The sequence below is a fragment of the Hetaerina americana genome, unplaced genomic scaffold (genome assembly GCF_022747635.1).
Source record: "Hetaerina americana unplaced genomic scaffold, ioHetAmer1.1.p SCAF_1, whole genome shotgun sequence".
Taxonomy (NCBI): Eukaryota; Metazoa; Arthropoda; class Insecta; order Odonata; family Calopterygidae; genus Hetaerina; species Hetaerina americana.
In genome coordinates this window covers 64902965-64921269 of record NW_027286069.1, presented here as the reverse complement: position 1 = coordinate 64921269, position 18305 = coordinate 64902965, and the positions used below count along the sequence as shown (strand labels likewise).

General features: G+C 35.1%; 2 protein-coding genes across 5 annotated transcripts in view; one reads left to right on the top strand and one right to left on the bottom strand.

Annotated features, from left to right (window-relative positions):
• Positions 1 to 76: 76 nt before the first annotated feature.
• Positions 77 to 1191, top strand: LOC139685854 (cytochrome c oxidase assembly factor 1 homolog). Its single transcript, XM_071582971.1, has 2 exons — positions 77 to 704; positions 830 to 1191. The coding sequence occupies exon 1, from the start codon at positions 271 to 273 to the stop codon at positions 676 to 678; it is 408 nt and encodes a 135-aa protein (XP_071439072.1). The 5' UTR covers positions 77 to 270; the 3' UTR covers positions 679 to 704; positions 830 to 1191.
• Positions 1192 to 2617: 1426 nt separating this feature from the next.
• The window catches only part of LOC139692588 (SUN domain-containing ossification factor), a 100203-nt gene continuing 84515 nt past the window's right edge, over positions 2618 to 18305 (bottom strand). For all 4 annotated transcript variants that reach the window (XM_071590858.1, XM_071590867.1, XM_071590884.1 and 1 more), the window contains 9 exons: positions 15848 to 16542; positions 12047 to 12426; positions 10500 to 10673; positions 10188 to 10383; positions 9923 to 10021; positions 8408 to 9669; positions 6657 to 6992; positions 6018 to 6330; positions 2618 to 4602 (listed from right to left, as the gene is read on the bottom strand). In XM_071590858.1, the coding sequence (XP_071446959.1) occupies positions 3818 to 4602; positions 6018 to 6330; positions 6657 to 6992; positions 8408 to 9669; positions 9923 to 10021; positions 10188 to 10383; positions 10500 to 10673; positions 12047 to 12426; positions 15848 to 16542 (4240 nt within the window). In that variant the 3' untranslated portion in view covers positions 2618 to 3817. The remainder of the gene's footprint in view (positions 4603 to 6017; positions 6331 to 6656; positions 6993 to 8407; positions 9670 to 9922; positions 10022 to 10187; positions 10384 to 10499; positions 10674 to 12046; positions 12427 to 15847; positions 16543 to 18305) is intronic.

The window sequence follows — 18305 nt, the reverse complement described above, 5'->3', positions numbered from 1 at the left end:
CAGCCATGAATTCATATAAATCGACCAAAATATCGATCAAATTCAACGACATCGACTTCACCAGCTGATAGCGGAAAAATTGCGCATTGTCTCTCTCGGCTTTCCAAATTGAGACAATACTACTGGGCCTCCTCTGTCTAAAATATCCTCAGTAAACTAGTTCGTGCCAGCGAAGATGTTTAGCAGATGGAGTCGAATTAGTTTGTTTGTAAATCTGTAGTTGGGTGGTCAAGTTGTTTGAGCTAGACGTTGAATCATGTGGTGTTCATCATGCTTTCGAACAAGACTCTGTATAAAATAGCGGTATATGGTGCTGTATTTACAGCTAGCAGTGGATTTTTCTTTTATTGGAGGATACAGGAGGATATCAAAAATTCCGAGTACTTCGTCACGGCGATGCGTATTTTACGAAGCCACAAACCGTCGGTTTATCTTTTAGGGGAACCAATAAAGGCAGGAAGGCTGGATCTAGACGATAGAGAAAAAAATTATTGTGACGGTTTACGAGCTAAGTTTGAAGTGCCAGTTAGAGGACCTAAGCAAAAGGGAACCCTTTATTTTGCTGCCAGTAGAATTGTAGCTGAAAATCGTTGGGTAGTACATAATATGGAGCTGGAACTCTCCAACGATTCTACAAAGCGGTTGAGAATAATTAGCTGTCCAGAAGGAGAAACTTAAGTCTAGGCCATTCTGCCCTTAAAGAAGTGAGTTCATATATATTTGACAAATAAAGAATTTTTGTTTCACCTGGTGGTTTTGTGATGTGGCATAATCTAATATATTATTTATGACAGCATTAACGATTTATAATTGCTTTGTCTTATTTCAGCCGAACTTCATAGTAGCCACGTTTAGGGGGCAGCTTTTGATGCCTGATGTTAATTCGATATACTAGTACGATTTTTATGTTGTTGGCAATTGATGGTGATGTATGTAATAAAGTTCATGCAAAAGGTACCCTGATATCAAAAAATGAAGCAATATGCCCATCAGGTGTCCAATTTTTTTTGCGTCGAAATTTTATACCAAACAGCTCACCTGTTTTAAGTTCATACTTCGGGTGTAGCTCGTAGTGATTTTCCTTTCCATTGTAACATGATTACTAAACCAGAAGTTGTACTACATAGACGGTGCGACATATATTCCTTTTAATTTTTGTTATTTACAATAAAAGTAATTTTAAATATTTAAGTTGGTATATGTCATTTAATATGCTACAAGGCCCTCTCTTAAAATATAATTGAAGGCAGAGTTCCTGACACAACAAAGATCAAGGCTTCATGTGATCCAATTTCTATAATGCTACATAATATTGTATCGTGAAGTAAAGTGAATATATCAGTATGTGAGACTGACAATAAAAAAGAAAATTGATAAGTGCTGTGAGGTTATAACTCTAGCTTTAATTAGTAATGAATTAAAACTTTTATTAAGATATTTCTAATGATCAAGTTCTTGTATAGGTATGCGTTCATAAAGCAAAGCAATTAAGTATGTCAGTAGTGCATTTGTTAGCACCATGACTTCTTCAAGCATTACTGGCTGAAAGCAGAAGTGTCAAATATAGTGTCATCCTACAGCTTTTAGTAATTTTATTTTTGAAATCGGAAACTCATTGGTTTAAGGTTATGGGAAAGAATTAAAAATTGCAGGAAGATGGGATAAAAGAATGCCACATTTTGGCCACTGTATACCATCATTATTTTACCATACTTTGGTCAAAACTTGTAATTTGTTGGCTGATATAGAAAATTTTGTCAAGATTATAGTTTGAAACTTCCAGTAATCTCTTATCCAATTACAGACATTAAGCAATACTCTTCTACATTAAAAAAATAAAATTCATCCCCAATAAATGGATGAAGAATTAAGTTCTTTAAATTTTAACCTCTGTTCTAATCACAAGAACTTCATTGACCCATCACCTGTATAATATATAAATAGTTCTATATATAATTCATAATAATTTTGAAAACAAAGAATCAAAGGAAATCAATTATTAGGGTAGAGAAGGAAACTTTGCACTTCCACATAAAGATTTACTACTTGGTTTGAACATGGTTTCAATGCAGCAAATCATCATCCTGATCAAAACCATGTTTGTATGAAGTAATAAATCTTTATGTGGAAGTGCAAAGTTTCTTTATCTGCCCTCATCATTAAGTAATTCCACAAAGCTAAGTCTGAAACTGTTAAGTAATTAATTACTCTGGAAGTACTCTAGATGAAAGTTTAAAAAAGCTTCATATTCAAAGCGGAAGGGAAATTAGACTACCGCAGGGACAAAACTGATGTTTCCTAAACAACTGAAAATTGTATAAGGAAGTAGAAATATTTAGACTGTTGGATTTCTTTTCATTACTTTTTTCATGATCAATGGGCATACACACACTATTGATCAGTCCGTCTTCGAAATATATTTGTAGAAGAGTGGGGAGAAATAGTAAGTCAACAAACAGCATCCTTGTAATGGAATTTGAGTACGAGTAATAATACGTAAGACAGCATTCTTTAAGCCAAATGATAGGAGACTTGTCTTACATAAAAAGCTCAGCTCACTCAATCCAACAAGCATTTGAAATGTGTTTTCTTGGTGCAAGAATCAAGCTGTTCAATCATCATTTCATTATACATAATTAATTGCCATAAAAATATACAATAGTACACTTTATTAACAATAACATTTACACAGGTTGCAGTGGACATCACAAACAGAAGAATCAGGGTCATGAGAGAAATGACTTTTCAATGCATTGGAAAAATTAATAGGTAACATGACCTTCAAATCAGTCTTAGTTGTACTTAAGAACTAAGAAGTACTCTTTCACACACATGCAGACTCACAAAAATGCAGCTATCTCATCTAAAGTAGACACAGCCTTCCTTCTTAAGATCTTAATTGTTTCAATGCCACACTTTCTTTAATAATGGTAATTTTTACTAATCTACTGCCATTCCAAGATTTTTCCAATTTCTCCAAAAGATGAAATGTATTTCATATCACTTTTAAACTAATTATCTCTCCAACTTAATACCATGTGAGAAAAAATTCTCTTCTACATTAAAAGGTTCTTCTGATTGTGCGTAAAACCTTAAAAGACCCTCCTTCAAATCTAAAAAACTATTTCTTTACCTTACAACAATATACCACTCCAAGACTAGATATAACTTAAAACTAAAAATTAGAATGCATTGTAAATTCATTGGCAGATTTACACCCAGTATGTGGTTAAACCACTTCAGAAAATTCAAATTTCCCACAATCACATTAAAAGCTTGCACAAAATTTTAAATAATAAATGATCAATTTGAAAAGGCCACATCAAAATCAACACAGGCTTAAAAAACTATGATTGTATGGTAACATTTAAAAGAAACTTTACAGTTTCCTGATCTCCTATTAGCAACTGACCACTACAACATTGGCACATTATCACAGCAACTGCAAATCTGCCAAATTCAAATAAATAATCAATTCAAATAAAAAATGAATTGCATTAACAATAAACCAAGACAAATAGCAATAATTCATAGTATTCACAATTATATGTATCCTAATCATAACCAACAATTTCACATGAAAAATTAAGATCACAACATTGTATACGTACAACACATTTCTGGGATCATTAAAAAAAATATGAGCACTTCAGAGGAGGAGATTTCTTTTAAATACAAAACCACAGGAATCCTGGGCTAAAATGAATTCAGTAATGAGTCAATGGTAAGGCATACAGTGCAGATGAGTTTTAAAAGAATAAGTGGAATGACTTGAAGTTTGTTTCCTATTTGGCCATCATGCTTCCCAAAACTACATCTAGAAGAACCTCTTCACAATCTTTTTGAAGCTACTCCCTCCTCCCCCACTGCCACTGCTACCACCTTTTTTGTCTTTGTTTTTACCAGAGCCACTTGATGTAGATGATGAATTTCCAGCATGTCCCTCTGCCCTATCAATGCCACTTGCCCCATCTCCTGATGGCATAGTGCTGTGACCGTTCCTATTGACGGGACGAGAACCTTGAGAATTCAAATCCCCAGACACTCTTGCTCCAGTAAACCACTCCCAATTGTCTCCCTTAAGTTTAGGTGAGCAGACCCGTAAACTTGAGTGAATTTGAGAAGAACTACGGGATAATGGAGAGGTTGTCTCCACATTTTTCTTTAAGGTCCCACTATTTTCATGGAAGAAGACTGGAGCTGAAACCCTTCTTGATTTCACCTTGCCTGGCCCTTCCTTGGTCTCATCACCATTACTTTTAGGACTACTTCTTCCACTGTACCCTGCTTTACTCACTGGGTCTTCTTTGGTCACTGTTTTGAAAAACTCTTCTTCTACTACTGAATTTCTTTCAGTTATAACCACATCATCCCCACATGGCCATGTCCATCCATTTAAATTTTCTACATTTGTTGCATCTGATGGCTGAGTGATAGGAATAGCAGAATGTGGAGCTGGAAACTGAGGATCAGATGAAAGGGGAAATGTCATAGGTGAAGGACAGGAAGACAGGCTAGCTGTGGATGAAGACTTGAGTTTTCTTCTCCTCCTCCTCTGTTTTTGGTGAGGTTGATAAACATTTAGTTCTGGAGATGGAAATCCTATAATTGAAAAAATAAACTGTAATTAATGCCTATAAACAAAAATATGTACTGCCAATGAAATATATATGACTTTGAAAAAAATAATGGCCAATTAAGACCAATGAGGAGGTTATTCAATATGAGCACCAAGTAAATGTCTGTTGCACTTCAAAGAATTATGACCTATATTTAATGTTTATCATGATAAAATCTGACAAATGTATACAGACAGTACTTAATTTACTTAATAATTTACATATTATCCAGAGATAATTTGCTGCAATAATAAGTTTAAGTGTTTCATTTGTAGGCATGTAGATACACAAGGGTGAACTGAAAAGTTCTCAGCCTGATGATGAAAATGCCAATTTATGTTTTCAAAAAAGTTTTATTTTTGATATAATTGCCTTTAATATGAATTCATTACATTCAGCAGTCTTCTGGTGGCATTATCCTATCTTTGTAGTGTTCTACTGAAAGTAATTGTATTCAGCCGCATTCACTTCTTGATTGAACGAAAAATGTTTACCAGCGAGGAAACTTGTGAGTTTTCAGAAGAGGTTGAAGTCTGTGGGAGCCAAATCCGGAGAATAGGTTGAATGTTTCAGCCTTTTATAGTGCAAATCCCTCAATTTTCCCATTGCCAAGACACTCTTGTGGGCAGGAGCTTAGTTCTCACAGAAAATGCTTTCTTTTCTTCTGCAAGCCGGGTCTGCTTTCATGAATGCGGGTGTCCAGTTTCATTAGAAGGTTAGAATAGTACTACTCGGTTATTGTTTCACCTTTCTTAAGATAGTCAATCAACAGAATGCCTAGCGCATTCCAAAAACTGATGCCATGACATTTCCTGCTCATGGCAACGTCTTCATCTGGAGCCAAAGAACCGACCTCTATCCACTGCATGTATTTTTTTTCGATTCTTATGTATAATAGTAAATCCAAGTCTCATCCACTTTCACATAATCTAGAAAATCATTCTTTATATTTCATAAAGAGCACCAAGCTGAGTGTAGAAATTGTCATCCAAACATGTTTTTGATCCCCAATTAGCATGGGCAAAGCCCATCTTGAACAAAGTTTGGTCATTCTTTGCTGAGTAATTCCCTTTCCAGGGGATCGATATAAACTCAGCAGACTCCGAGCAAGAAATGTGTCAATTAAGTTACAGAATTGCCCTTCAGATATTCTAAGACTGAACAATAAACTAAAATTATTTTAGCCTCCTGCACTACATAATGCAACTACTGTATTTTATACAAAAGCATTAATTTCAAAATAATATAACAAGTTATTTCAAAACATGAATTCAAAAAACACCTGCATACAATTAATTATTGTAGAGTGATTACTATAGAAATCTATGGAGCAATATCAAGAGCCAAGGTTCTATATCCCCAAATTATTTCCCGTTACAATATACTTATATATAGTACCTGCACCAGCTATGGTCTCCAATCCTAAATCTTCATTTGTGGGTTTACGTTTTCTTGGACTTCTCCCAGATTCTGTGGATTCAATCCAATCATCATCCCTTAAACCTCCATTCCACTTTCTTCTTTTTCGTATGGATCCATACTTGAGTTGCTCTTGCATATCTCCATCTATGACCTGGTGGGATTCAGCTTCAAGATGCTCAGAGGCAGCACCACCCAACCATGCCCAACGCCTTCTTTGGTAATGACCCATCACTGCCCATAACACTATCAATTCTACACAGAAAATAACAGCATGCTGAGCCACAGTTACCTGTTGAAGGGAGTAAGAGAAAAGAATCTATAAAACCACTAACATACATGAGAATATGTACGTATAAGAATGTTTCAGTCAAGAGCAATGAATATGCACTGGTTGAACAAGTCAGTGAAACCCAAATCAAATAATAATAATGAAACCATCTGTCTGCTTATTTAAAAATCCACTACTTAATAAAAATATATTTTATCATCAAACATATGAGTAGCATGTATAGTTGAACCTTCAAGTAATGAAAGCAGACTAGCATGAGCAATCAAACATGTACCAGAATATTCAATCATAATATCATATACTTCAAATTGACTTATGTAACTCACAGCTGCCCTTCCTGCAGTGTTCCATGCCCATATCAAATTAGAGGCCCACCAGGGAAAATTTTCCCCATATTCTTCTTCTTCGCGTCGCTTAGCCTCCTCTTCTTCCATTTCCCTTTTTCGCTGTTCCTCTTCTCTCTTGCGAGCTTCTAGTAAACCTTTGACAGCTTCTGCCAATACATCCAAACGAGCCTGCAAACTCGCAGCATCTTCAGCTAAGCGGCGATCTCGTTTCTGGGCCTCAGTAGACTGCTTCTGGGCTTCCTCAAACTGTTTTCTGTAACGTCGGCTCAGCTCCTCAAGATACTGGGCACTGAGTGACATATTGCGTTCCAGTGTCTGCAACCAAAAGCCAAATTTTAATTTGCACTAATTCAATCTGACATTGAAAATCTACAATTCAGAATATTTCCACATGATCAATCAATTCAGGATGCAAGCTTATCTTTTCAATAAAAATGCCAAGAAATTATAGCACATATAATATTAATCAATTGCACATGTTAACTTTAAAACTCAATCAAAAAATAGTATAGATATGTATTGGCTAATAATCAATATCTAAAATATATACCTTTTTTAACAAGTTAAAGACATTTTTATTAATCGTACATACAAGCATCCACATTAAGATCCAAAATTGATGAGTACTACAATAGAGTTCACCATCATCGAGTACACTTATCTTATAATGTATTCTAATAAACAAATGAAAAGTACAAACTTGGGCTTCATTTTAGAGAATGTGGTTCCAATGCACCAAAAATGGCTGAATTAATTAATTTACTTAACATTGCAATTAGATATAATCAAATTTGTAAGCTCAAATAAAATTTACAGTAGGGCTCTATATTTGGAAACTGTTCACTGTCACATATAATCAGCAAGTTTTATTTTTTTAACTTCTTTTCAGGCAGAGAGCCAAAGTCACAGAAACATAAAAGCATTTTTCAATAGCTATTTGAAGTGATGTTGAAAATATTTCTTGGTTTTGGCAGTAGAAAAAATAGAAAGGTTATCAAAATGGAGAAGAGTGATGACAGGGTAAGTAGAGAGAAGTTGTGGAAAATTGTCATAGAACAGGGAGTAAATGAGGAGCATTTGTATCATATAAATATGATTTAAGAAAATAGAAGTAAAGTGTAATAATGAATGGCTTGAAATTAATCATGATATGACACATATGTGTAACACTCATCTGGGTATAGGTCTTCAATACATGCACATGTGAAAAATAAGTGCAAATTCAAAGTATTTTTAATGACTGGGGACATAATGTGCTTGTTCTTTTACAAGCCAATAATATTGTATTACTGGCGGGGAGTCCACAAGATTTACAGGGGTCCAGCACACCTTTAGTGAAGTTACAGAGAATGAAATCAAGAGTAGGTGGATGCATCACTAAAACAAAAGTAGCAGTATTTGAGTAAGAGGGGATTAATGGCGGAATTGAGTGTATTAGTGGCAAAACGGTTGAAGAAATGAAACACACAGATGGAGCCCTTGAGGGATATTTTTGGTAAAAATAGGGCAGAAAATAAGGGGCTCATGAAAGAATATGAATTGGATTCACCAGTAAGATACATGCATGAAAGAGTGTGATAGACCAGTTTGGATGGCAGGCAAATAAATGAAACTGGAAAGCCAGAAGTCAGAGAATTCCATAAATATGAACATAATATAATTCAAATGTTTGTTAAACATGGGATCAACAGTAAAACCTTTGGATAGCAGGTTTCATCTAAACAACTTACTTTGATTCTATTGGAGAGTCTGACAAAAACAGACTCTTTCTGCATTACTGCTGCAGTTGGAACAGCTGCAGGGATGTTAGCAGCCTCCTGTGCCTTGGAATGGCCCTGTGCAGGGGTAGGCACTGTGGGTGATGGAGTTGGCACAGAGCCTGAATCTTCAGCGCCCTTGGTCCCCATGGATGGAGAGCCCTGAGGGGATGGGCTTTCACCGGATAAATGTATAGATGTTGTAGATGCTGAGGGAAGAGGCAGAGCTGTACTGGCTGAGGGAGACAACACTGAGGAAATTTGGGCCCCTCCCAAAGACTCTGTCACCGGAGGAGCAACAGTTGAACCTTCAGGTTCAACACTTTCATGAAAAGCTGGATCGCTCTCCTTCTCTAACCAATCCCGACATGGCTCCACTACTTCTTGTTTAGTTGTAGATGCTGCATCTGCACTTAATGTACTCACTGCCTCCTCATCCAATGTATGAGCTTCCTCTATATCACGGAAAGAAGAGCTGGAAGTCATTGATGAAAAACTAGGCATTGATGTGCTTTGGGGAACTTCCACAATAGTGGAGCCTGTGACTGCACCTGCTGAAACTTCCTCAGGTGCCACTACATTAAGAATGCTCTCATCACAACCTCTACTTCCAGCCACATCCCCTTTCAATGTTCTCGTAGGTTTTATCATTGAAGACAATGCTGATGAATCCCCAATCATTGGTCCTTCAGTTTGGTGTTTGCTAGGTTCTGGGAAAAGAAACTGAGTATGGCTCTCTCCTGAATAAACAGAAAGTGACTGTATGGGCAGTTCTGGAAGGGTCACAGGATCTGATTCTCTCAACATATCAGGTGTGATAAGGGCATTACAGAGGGCTACAAGATATTCAACCGGAAGCAAAGCTGATATGTAACCTCCATCTGTAGCTGGTGTGGATGAAGAAGGATTTGCTGCAGAAAGGGGAAGTCCAAAACGGGTGGTGCATAGACCCCCGGATGCCAACGCAGATCGCACAAAAGGAGAAGAGGTGAGAGGTCGTAATGTGTCATAGTGGCAGGACAAAAGAGCAGCAGCTCTGAGTATGGTGGCCTCTTCACATCCATCACATACTGGAGGGCGACGTAGTGTTCTGCACTCAGTGGCACTTTTATTTGTGGAAGAAAATGCAGACTCAGCCTCCTCACCATCAGCCATGGGTTCAGAGGCCTCATTATTTGTGACTTCTTTAATTGGTGACTCAGTTGCTAGGGTTATTGTCTCATTTGCTGAATCTCCTAAGTGAATAAAGAAAAGAATTAAAATACTATGAAAAACCTATCACTACATGTAACTAACTGACTCAGCTAAAAAATTCATAATACATTATTTAATTACCAACTCTGACTTGAAAATTATTCTAGATTTATTTTCAATCATCTTGGCAGTGAATGACAACAACATTCCCACATTATATGCAAGAACTTGTGACTTGCATACTTTTTTAAATTATAGTAAGCAAATTAAAACAAACAACATTTTATTTCTTACCTGCTTTAACTAAAGCCTCAGCAGCTTTTTTTACTATACTCATCACAGCATCCCGGGCACTTCCAAATAAGTTTCGAGGTGGTCCACTAGTCTCTATATCTGAAAAATTACATTTATCAAGATAAATATAAAATACACAGCAATAGGAAAATGCCAGAATGAGGAATAGAGCACGAGTGTAACACTTCAATATCAATCCAAATAGGTGATGGATGGAATGTTTTTCAAGATTTCCAAGCCAACACTTGAATAAAAATTTCTTTACCTAAAGGCTCTTCCTCATCAGAATCTTCACCATCATTATCTCCACTCAAAGAGCCAGAAGTATCTCCCGATCCAATCACACCATTCACCCCATCTTCTTGTTCAGTTTCCAATACCTCAAACTCACTTGTACCATAAACACGAAAAAGTGATACAGGACAGAAGTGCTCTGATCCATAGTGAGAATGGAGTTCAACCTGTAACACATAATTTACACTAATTTACTCTAGTATTGCCTTAATATATATTTTTAGCTAAAAAAGTGCATATATTGGATATTGTAAAGAGAGATATGTAGCTACGAAGTACCCACCCGAATAAATTTAGCATATAAATGTGGATCAAGATGAAAGCTTTGCAATGTTCTTTCATCTTGAGCAGTGAAACGTCCAACAAGGCTCCATTCACGTGTCGGGAAGCGATCACTTGACCACACAGAAAACTCACGTGGTGATGATGAGAACAATTCAAAATTGGCAAGATCAATCTACAGAAGAAATTATGTATTAATATATCATCATACAAATAAATGAAACATGCTCATATTTATAATAAATATAAAATTTCAAGAATGCATATAAAATTATTAAAATGATTATATTACATATTAAACTAATCAAAGAACACGTTGAACTTGTAGAGACTAACATTTATGAACAGTTAAAAAAAAAATGAATGTGTGTTTCGGAGTGTAAAAATCATTCGCCTTGACTGGGCGAATCATTTTCACACACTGAAATTGTTGCATTAAAATGCACATTAGCGGATGACTCCATTAAAAGTTACTGTTGCAGCATCTCCCTCAGTTTCTTTGGAAAAGAATTTGTATTAATATACAGTCAAACCCCATATATGCAATATCAGAATTTATATTTTCCTGCAATTTACAACATTCTTATCACGACTCTTATTCCCTTATTTCCCATGCATGTAGAACCCAATATTTAAATGATTTCATTTTCATGTGTTCCTGTTATTTGCATCACTGTGCTAGATAAAAAAATATTTCACATTCTAAAACGGTTAATCATATACATCAGCCTTTATTAAAACCTTTTTTTGACTTTGTTTCATACATATATACCTTAACAGATGAGTAGGAATGTGAATGTAAACCACTTAACCTCATAATCTCAAGTCTGCCAGAAAAAGATACATGCTAATAAATGAATACATAGTATGAACAGTAGTTAGTTTTGTAATTTATGCATTGCAAGAACACCCAAAGGAGACTATTCACATCACACCTAAGTTGAAATGATGAGGAAAGAGAATGACTTTGACTCAAACATGATGAAGCTTTAAAACACAAGATAGAAATGGTGACTGACAACTGCGATATAGACTACATTGATGCAACAGATAGAACAATGAGGAGCTCCTCAGCAATAAAAAGCATTGAAATTTGCTTTATCTTACCGAAACTACATTTTATTCAATGTAATTTTATTTCCTTCAAAAAATTTTAAGTTGGGCAAATGTTTGAACCAGTCGAAGATGGAACAGTAGCTCAGATTCTCATGTTTTAAGTTTTCTTTGATTACTCGTGAACAGAAATATTATCCTGTTTGAAAATGGAAAGAGGAGGCAATATTAAATTTTCAATGGTGAAAATTCTCCTTTTCTGCATTTTACATTTTTCACTGGGATCTCTAGAGAAGTTCAAATAAAGGATTACACATATTTCATTCAAAAGACTCTCGTTACTATATCACACCATAAACTACTTATGGCTACATAAAAATTTGAGATCATGAACAAAACCATGCAAATAAATATTTCTCCTCGTAAATTACTAAATATCAATCACAATGGAAAAATCATAAGATTTTACTATTAGAAATGACACGAAATACAAACCTTTTTGGCACGAATAGCTTCACATAGTTCCACCACAAACCAGATTCGAGAGGCACAAGCATTCAGCAAATATTCATCTCTTGAAGGTGATAGCACTGAGCCTGGACTAACTGCTTCTGGATTGGAGGAGGCTATTTTAGCACCACAGTCTGGTGATGCATAGTTCTTTTGTCTCACTTTTGAGCCTCCAGAAACACTATTGACTAATCCCACATTTCCTTCCCCAGGGTTTTTAGATGAAGAAGACCCAGAGGCTGGAGTAGAACTGCTCCCACCTGTCCCCAGAGCAGCATTAGAGCTGCTTCCAAGGGATCCAGGGGAATGTGGAGCAGTGGCAGCTGACCCATCTCCACCACCTTGACTGACAGTGTCATTATGAACTAAAAAAAATAAAATTCAGAAATTAATTAGCCAGTAAGCCAATTTAAATCCTTCTGCAATAATATGCCTACAAGTGTTAACATATATTTCATCAGGGAAGATTGCTTGCAGTTAAGGTATTTCTTTTTCACAGTGAATGTAATAAGCATGTCTTGAATATTTATGTTGAAGACCTTAAAGATTTAAACCAGCATTCATGACCAAACCAATTGTGAAGTGCATATACTCTAAAAATTCAAAATTCTACTCTCCCCATGCTGCTGGCAGTTGTCTTATTTAAGATAATTTGGCCCTCCTCACTTTTAGATTTTAGTAACCATGCTACAGATCCTTATAATGGGCCCAAAATGACAATTTTAAGAAGGAGAGAACTCAAAAAGAGTAGCTACAAAATCAGTATTCTTACACACATTTTCCCTGAAGGTCCTTCAAGCCAAGGAGCTGGCCAATCTGGTGGAAAAAAACATTCTAAAATACTGAATTATTGATCACACAAAATATAAAATATTTCATTTGCCTTATTTTGAAAAATTCTAAAATAAACATTCTCAAAGAAACTAAAAGGTTTATAATAATGCATTAGCTGAGAGGTGTTTGGGGTTATTAGTGTTACACAATTTATGGTTAATAGTTGAATACTCAAACAAAAAGCAACCAAAATAAAAGAAAACCCTTTTACCAGAACTATTATTTTTCAAATGAATGCTTGACCATAAGTGATACCAATTTTGAATCACTATTTTGCTAATGTATGAAGCAAATACATGCTCAAAGAAAATCTGACATTTTCCAACCAGAGTGGAAACCCTGATTTTAAAGAGCACAGTTTTCAGAGACACTTTTACAGACACTAAGCAAAAATTTTTCTTTAATTTTGTCTAATTTTCCTTATGCACAATGAACAAAATCTTTCCATCTTTAAATTGATGATTTTCTGGGAAGCAAGTTGTTGTCTAGGGGTATTAACCACATCATAAAAGCAGGCTAAAATATATTTGGCTATTCACTTGGAACACCAAGTAACATTATATTTTAGGAAAAGTGACAACCTGAGATGATTATATTGTAAAATCTACATGATCAGAAAAGATTAAACTCTGTAATCCTCCAAGTAAATGGCCTTTCAAATCCTTAAAGCTTATTTAAATTTTCAAACATAATGTAAAGCATTTTGAATAAACAAGGGATACTTTGTTAATAATTCTATTACAATACTTATGAATATACTAAACATTATCCTTAAAAATATTTAGTAAAATGTTCAGGTTTTGCAAATAGCATTATATTTAGTTTAAATTTAGAGCTATGTACAGAACACCAAGAACAATGCTTTCACAAGTTAGTAATTCACTTGTTGAACATATTGTAAATAATTTAAAATTTCATATAATATGCTGCCAATTATATATTCTCTTGCTATTATTTGCTTTTAGTCATCTATTTTGTAACTGTACAAAAAATATATTGCCAAGTACAGCAGAATACCCTTACCCAGATTCCACCTCTGTGGCTTACAGCTAAACCACATTAGTTATTATGTATATTTTCACCAAGCCATACCCATCATTAGGCACTGTATTGGCTGCCATATTGTATTTTCATCTTTTGCAGGTAATTCATGATTTGAACACCAGCCTTCACTTAATTATATTACATGGTAACAAAAATCAATATAAAAAAAATTCTTTCCTCATTGTTTATGGATCCGTAATCTTTCCACACAGAACAATTTCTATTGCAAGTAAATTTTTATGATAAGAAATTTTTGCTAATGAAAAATGACATATACATGCATGCTAATGAATGATACATATGTTCGCTTCTCTCTGTGGAAGGTATAGAATGTATCACCAGCAGATACTGTAGACTACTGTGTATCACTGACAGTTCATGAATTATTGAGTCTCATTAATTATTAAGTGGTATTTTTTGTTTTCCATTACATATCTCCATTTGTACAATGATAACAAAGAGCATAGAAGACCTAGTGGACTTAATCAGGCCGTAAACCAACAATAGGGACATACAACATGAGCAGATATTTCTTCCTAGGACAGGGATGGCAAACTTTTTGGCAACAGTGCTAACATTTATGTACGCAATAAGAGTATAGTCTTGTCTTGCATACCAACCCATCAAGTGATCATAGTTAATTTGCCTGTATGACCCTCCTAGCCCAGCGTGTCAATTTGAGTATGCATGCCATAGGTTTGCCATCCCCATCCTATTGCATGAAAATTGTCACAGAGCTCAAGTGTACAAAGGAAATAGATATTAAAGATGCAATTTTAACAAGCAGTGGAATTAAGCAGAGGCCAAAACTGTAATCTGAATATCATTGAATGTATAGCCACAAACAAAAACTCGACTGTCTCTCACTTCCCAAGAATCCCATGCCTCTAAGTCCTTCATATATATTGAGAATTAAATTGTAATATTAAAAATTCGAGTTCCACATCCATGATCCACCATTCTCAACTTTCATCATACCAACAGCATCCTTGACAATTTATCCCACAAAAGAAATGAATAATTGACTGCTGGGGCATGATAGCATTGCCATTTTTTACCAGATACATTTGAATTCTAGATTTTTGGCAAGTAAAAATTATGTACTGCAATATTTGAAAGCAGCAAATTCCTTAAACATACTGTATATTAAGAGGTTGAAGTTTTTCTACATTCTCCAGTGAAATCCATGCCCTTGGGATTGATAAACTGGCAATAATTATGCAGCTACATAAACTAAAAACAAAAAAATAGCCCTAAAATTATTACAAGTTTGAAATAAGGTGGACTGCAATTGATTTCCAAATTAATATGGAGAAACTTCAATTTACAAACAAAAATAGCTCATTTAAACCACATTCACTCTCATAATTTGTTTCATACGAAAATGTACCAATTGAATGTGATTATATTTGCAAAAATTGTAACTGCTGAGAGCCTCAGTGAGATTCTCAATGGCAGCACTTGCCATCTGGCATCTGTTTATGTTATTCCAACCTGTGGGCAGGTGTAACAAAAATTTGATAAACAGCTAAAGGCTATTTAACATGCACAGCGAAGTAACAAGACAAGAGGGGTATCCAAAAACACCAAAATTGTATGAAAAAATATATTAATGTCACAATTCATGATACTACATTATCAAGAGAAGTCTCAATTTCATAATGCACAACAAACCTATCAGCGCTCATTGATAATGTGATCAAGTAAGTTCAAGTTAACACACAACACAATCAATGTTTTCTTTTACTATCCTAGTTGCACAAGAAGTAACACTTGGCATTGAAAAATAAAAAAATGATTATTATTAGTTACAAATAATGTGTACCAATTCAAGCATTTCAGACGCTAAATTGGACAGAATGAAAGATTAACCAAGGAACAACAGTAAATTCATGAGGGAAAACCCACCTTTACGTCTTTCAGCTTCTTCAAGACGTTTTTGAGTCCACTCACTGAAGGAAGGCATATCTTCACTGGCAGAAGCAGGAGGAGGTGACACAGGTGGCTCAGCCTGCGTGTCAGGAACTGTTGGACTAGCAGATTCAGTTGAGATGTGCTCTGCATGTATACTTGCTTCATCTCTCACTTTACCTAGATCTTGTGGATGCTCTTCAACTCTGATCTTATTTTCACTTTTTATGGAGTCCTGCACTGATGAGTCTGTGATAATTACATCGGGTGCACTTTTTTCTTCTATTGTCACATTTTCTTCTGTGTCAAGTTTAAGATTAATCTCACTATCACTTGATTTCACATCTGTTCTTTTCACATCCACAGCTATGGGTTCAGCCCTAACAATATATGCATTCGTTTCCTTTTGCAAAGTTGACTCTACTACTCCAATTTGGGTGACCTGCTCACTCTCTTTAACCTCAGACAGTATCCGAGTTAACACAACACTGTCCTGATTTGTCTGGGGAGATTCCGTTACACCCTCCGATCTGACCCTAACAGTGTCATTTTCACTCACGGAGGGTCTCTCCAATTGCACGGGTATTTGGACATGAGGAGTAATTGTAGCCTTACTCTCCTCTTTCCCTTCTGATCCTCCATTAAGTTCAACAGCATGCTTGACAATACTAGCATCTTTGGTCTCGGCAAACCTAAAGTCAAGAGAAACTCATTAAATCCTGGCCAAAAATGTTGATTTAAAACAACTGTTATTCAATGATGTATACATTTAATTAAATAGTCTTATTCATAACCAGTACAATATTGAGTAGTTGCTTTCATGTGTACGTACAAAAAAACAACATGTAAAAACGCAAACTCAACAGAGAATCATTGGTTTAGTTTTACAGTTTTGAAAAACCATAGAAGACCACCAATATTCAGATAGACTTTGAGAACATTTGTGACTCTAAAGTAGTTGGATACGAAAGGAAAGGAGAGAATTAACTTAACAGTTTTGTACAATGTAAACCCCTATGAAATGTGAACAATTCAGCAGAAAATGTTGCCATTTCTTAACATCTTTTTATTTTGGAATCTTTAAAACAGTTTCCAATGCTTAATACTAAAAAAAAGCATTATTTCTCAAATTTTTTCAAGCTGATATGATGAATTTAAAAACCTTTATGCTAAATTTGTACAGTACATACTTAATTATTAGATAAAAAAAGGATTATCATGTTTAGGGAAAAAATGTGGCAACGTCCTGAAAAATACACCATTCCCACATCACCAACTCAGGGGAAAAAAGAACTTTTTCCAAGAAACATCCTATGAGCAGAAAAAGGACTGCATTGAACAAATCTCAAACCAACAGAGAAGCCTTATTCCACAATATTTCATCACTATTTGAAGCTACCATATAGTGATGAGTTGAACTCAATGGGCACCTAGCAGTTGATACTGGACTATGCCTCAGCACACAGCAAAGCCAGAACTATGTGATTTTCAGGAGAACAGATTTATCAATGAAAACATTGAGGCACAAGAAAACGAATTCCATATTCCCACTGGTTATGTAATCTTGTGTGTTGAATACTGACTGACAAGGAGCTGTACTACGCCATTAATTTTCCAATAAACCAATTCAATGGGAACATCTACGAAACCTCATCATTAACCAATATAAAATAAATCACCGGGACATTATCTCTTAGTTTATGTGGCTACATTTTCTAAAACACAGTTGCATTGAAGATTAGCTGAAGTTAAGAGTAAAAATAAAATATTTGCATTTCAAAGCCTTCTAATCACTCTCCTTTTTGTCAGCAGTTTTCTGTTTCCATAAGTGAGTAAGCATGACATTATGTGACTAGTAACATTTACTTGGTGAAATAAAGATATTCTGATTAAAAGGACCACAATCACCATAAGGAGGCATTAATCATAGTCAATTGCTTTAATTGCAACTTTTGATGGCCAAACACGAGTTCATCACAATCAGAATGTGTTAATATATTTGAGCATTTAAATGACTTTACACTTTCTTTAATTTTCACATGATATGGTTTAGAATAGTATACCTATATGTTAACAATATAATTAACACTTTTCTCATATCTTCCATTATGAATCATGTGATTAATCTTCTAATGTGCTCTCTAGCTCAAGAGAATTCATCCAGGCTGGGAAAGTTATGCATAGTGCTTTCTTAATATCCTATGGCACATCTGCTCGATGTAACTGGAGCAATTCTATTATTTTCTCACTCTTCCATTATCATTTACTTCCAATAAAACAAGTGTTTGGACTTCATCTGTTCTCCTCATAGGGGATCCTACAGGCACACCAGTAAAATAAAATTGCATCAAAGTTATTCGTTAACCTGCATGTTCTCTTTTGGTCAAATTTCACAATTCATACTGTTCAAAGAATATCTTTAATCCACTAATTATAAGTCGTAAATTAAAATATT